General features: G+C 55.9%; 1 protein-coding gene across 3 annotated transcripts in view; it reads right to left on the reverse strand.

The window, feature by feature from the left end:
- TMEM120A (transmembrane protein 120A) overlaps positions 1–3,941 on the reverse strand; it is a 6,179-nt gene that overhangs the window by 1,583 nt on the left and 655 nt on the right. The window contains exons 2-6 of one of the 3 annotated variants that reach the window (XM_006773382.2): positions 2,836–2,954; positions 2,494–2,610; positions 489–548; positions 164–259; positions 1–91 (exon numbers count right to left, since the gene is read on the reverse strand). In XM_006773382.2, coding sequence (XP_006773445.1) covers positions 1–91; positions 164–259; positions 489–548; positions 2,494–2,610; positions 2,836–2,954 — 483 coding nt within the window. Of the gene's footprint in view, positions 92–163; positions 260–488; positions 549–2,493; positions 2,662–2,835; positions 2,955–3,941 lie in introns of all 3 variants that reach the window. The other 2 variants (XM_015570270.1, XM_015570271.1) reach the window with 2 other exon arrangements.

A 3,941-nucleotide genomic window follows, 5' to 3' on the forward strand; every position in this document is an offset into this window, starting at 1 on the left:
CCTGGAACCATTATTGATAAGGATGCTCTCTCGAATGGTCAGTGTGCAGTAATACCAAACCAGCAGGAAGTTGAAGGCAGCGTCTGTCACCCTACAGAGTGAACACAGGGTTGGTGCTGGAGCCAGAGAAAACAAGGTCTGGCCCGAGCTGTAGGACACCCACCTGGAGTTGAGGAGGAAGCGACAGGTGAAGGAGATGAGGATGAGGATGATGGTGAGGTAGAGCTTGAACTTCTCGTACTCATCTTTGTAGGCAAACCTGGGGTGGGCACACACACACATGGGACAGGCTGGGATGCTGGTGGGACCCACCTTCACCTCTGCCTGAGAAGGGGGCACCTGCTCCAGACACAACTGCATGCATGGCATGGGCCAGCATGAGGGAGTAGCCCCTGAACCCCAAGGCTTAGCCAGGGCAGTTGGAGCAGTGGAAAGGCCCCAGAAGGGTGGAGAGCTGGGCTAAGAACCAGCCTACAATAACCAATTACTTAGCCTGCTTGCTCAGGAGTGTCACGTTGACGTTGCCCAGAACCAGGCTCAGGTACAACCTAGGGAAGGGGGAGATGGGGTGAGAAGAGGCCCCAAATGAAAGCAGCCAAAAGCCGAGCCCTGGAGTGTGCCAGACCAGTATGGATCACCACCCCCACTCAGCCTTCCCATGGCCTTGGCTTAGCGCTCTGACCTTGGGATGCTGCAGACCAGGAAACACTGATGTGCAGCCTTTGTTTCTGCCTACTGCTAAATCCTGCTTCAAGGTAAATAACTTTCCCTCCCTCCATTGTCATCGTCACCCACGCTCTCCCAGCGGCCCCCACAGTGGGTCCTCAAGAGCAGCCTAGCTCTTCCACTCCATGAAAGTCTTGCCCACATCTCAGATCTCTCCTGTGCGTCGGCAGTGGACTCAATGTCTGGGTGCATGATCACCATCTATCACCTGCCCTACAGTTCCTGCTACTTTTGAGAACCTGCAGCCCCAAATCCACTGCAGCAACCCACACTCACAACCACTCCAGGACCTCCTCCCAACCAAGAATGGCCTCCTCGGCGAGGCTGGTTACATTCTGATCAGAGTGCCCAGCCGCGCAGCCCGTTTCACCACATGGACCCTCCCCACACGGAGGCTCCCAGGCACTGTTGACCTTGCTCCTCTTTCCTGAGCCAGCTAAGTCCCCAAGCCCTCCTTCACATGTCAACCACTTTCTTGCCAACTTGTAACTCCCAGTTCCTGGCACTACCATCACACCCATCAGCTAAGCTTGTCTTGTCCTTCTCTGCCAGAGAAACCTCAAGAGGTGACCAGAGAGTCTCAGTCATGCACTAAGCAACTACACCCACACATGGGCTCTTGTTCAAGCCAAATGGATGGGTTCAGAGTGGTTAAAGGACTTGCCCAAGGCTGTGAAGAAATTAAGGGGCACAGTGGACACTTAGACAAGGCTGCCTCCCAGGACCACCACTGGCTCCCTATCCCATCCTTTCACCTTCCTGGCATCCGACACCACTCCTGCCTGCACTATCACGCTTATCTCTGCACCCCCTCTCATCCCCAAACAACAGGAGCCTATGTCCAACCCTCTCCATCTTTCTAAGAGTTTTCCTCCATCACTTGGTGTTCCCTTTCTGGGTCTCTCCCTCTGCTGGCCCACCTTTCAGCAGGTAGATACACTCATTTGTCCTATTGTTCAAAGTTACACATACGCTCAAGCAAAAGCCGCACCCCAGCCCCAACCCTCACACTAAGTTCTAGGTACTAGCTCCTCTTTCCATTCACAGCCAAGCTTCTGAAGCGTAACCTAAACTTGGCTGTCTCCTCAGCTCTTCTGTTATTCCCAATATCAACTTCCACCCACACCGTCCTGTGAAGTGGTTCTCTCCAAGGTCACCCTGACTTCCAGGAAGTATTTCCCCTTCATTACTACATTTGACCCCTGAGGCCATCTGATCTGAGGCTGGTACTCCTTCTTACCTTGCCCTCTGGGACATGCTCTCTCCCAGCTGTCTGGCTACCTGCCATCTCTGCTGGACTTTCTTTTTTGCTCAGCCTAGGGTTCTGCACTGTACCTACTCATCCTCCTCAGTTGTGGAAGTGCATACTTATTTGACCTGTCACTCTCCCCTGCTTGCTGGGCCCAAAGTGGGCTCTGCAGCCTGGCTCCCCTGCGGTCTCATCACTACCTCTCACCTCCCACTGCTATTACTGCTTTTCTGAGTTGGCCAGGTCCAACTCCACTCAGGCCTCAGCTACTCCAGAAGGCTCTCTCTGACCTCCTGGGCTGGATTAGGGGTCTCCCTTATCCCCTGTTCACTGTAGGTCAACCTCAAAGCACCCAATCACAGCTGTCTGTCTCTCAGCTGTCTCCCCTGAGACAGACTGCTCAGCCCAGAGTGGGCCCAGGGAACATCTGCTGACTCAATGATCAAGCAGAGGAAGAGTGCACTTCAGGCCTATCTCCCAGGAGTGGCTGTGAGCTGAATTTGGGGGCAGGGTCTCACCCATTCTTCTTGGGCAAATAGGCTTCCATATCGAAGAAGAGGCCTTGGCGCTCCTTGATCTGGTTCTCCAGCTCCTTCGAAGCCTCCTGGACCCCCGCTGGAAGGGAGGGTTTGCATCTGCAGGTGGGACCACAGAAGCCAGTCAGAGCAGGAGTATCACACTGACACCTGTGGGGCAGGAGGGCTACCATGGCTCAGAGAGGGAGGGGAGGAGCTGTGCCAAAGACACTCCCAGAGTCAGCACCAGCCCTCCACCCCACCAGGTGAGACACCAACACCCAGACCAAGGCTGAGGGGCCATGAGGGGCCCTCGGGGTGCGGGGGGGAGGGAGGGGTCCTAACTTCTTTAGAATGAGGGCCAGCTCATGAAGCTTCTTCTTCTGCCGAGTGATGGAGCTGGTACAACTGTTCTGCAGTTTGATCAGCTCTTCCAGCTTCAGACGGTACTGCCTGTGGGTCTCCTGAGGACCAGGATGAGAGAAGGGTCAGACTGGTTGGAGGGCCATTGAGCCAGAGCCTGCTGGGCAGGGACTGGGGCGCAGACTCCTCCAGGGCTCCTTGGGAGGGTCTCAGCAGGTGAGGCAGCCAGCTGTGCCAGCCCAGGGACCTCCCTAAGGTTGCTCTCTCCCTCCAAGGCAGGCAAGGAGACAGGATTCTTTCTGCAAGCCCAGAAGCACCCATGGCACCCAGCTTCCAGAAACTGGCTAGTTCCCTGAAGGTTTTTTTAGTCTAAACTCATCTACTAGTTGTTTCCACCCCCTCTCTGTCCCGCCCTGAGTCTGGATTCTAAGCCCACAGGTCCACCTTCTGGACCAAACAGGCTACCTGAAGCCACCCCTGGCCTTGGCCGATGCTCCTGCCTATCCAGCCACATGTGCAGAGGGAGCTGGGATTGTCCAAGATGGCCTCTGCTCTGGCACTCCCTTCATCTTCCTCCCAGGTTAAAGGTCATCAGGGTTCAGTCCTTGGTCTTCCTGCTATAAGACCAGTCCCATACACCTCCCCCAGTACCTTTGGCCCAAAGCCTCTCAGAGCACTTTGCCCTGGTGGGTGAGTCTAGAGAAGCAGCAGCCTGGAGGTTGGGCAAGGAGCAATGTGAGGAAGGTCAGGCCGGGGCTGAGGCCTGGCCAGTGGTGATCAGGCTGGGAGACTAGGTCGGCTCCACTTAGGACTCTAGGAAGAAGCACTAATGGCAGCAGGTATGGCTGGCCAGGGGGGCAGCTGGGCTTCAATGTGGGCAGGGACTGGAATCAGCCCAGGAGAGGTAAAGTCCTCATCAAAAACAGCTTTCCTGAGCTCTGCCCTGAATGAGTATTGTTTCTCCTGCCACCGCGCCCCTCAGAACCCGGCAGGTTCCCCTCTACCCACACCCAGCCCCGCCTCTCCCACTTCCTCCCTGGACTCCCCGTCGAACAGCAGAGCGGCCAATACGAGCCGGGCCGGCCAGT

This window comes from Myotis davidii, unplaced genomic scaffold (assembly GCF_000327345.1).
Source record: "Myotis davidii unplaced genomic scaffold, ASM32734v1 scaffold726, whole genome shotgun sequence".
Lineage (NCBI taxonomy): Eukaryota > Metazoa > Chordata > Mammalia > Chiroptera > Vespertilionidae > Myotis > Myotis davidii.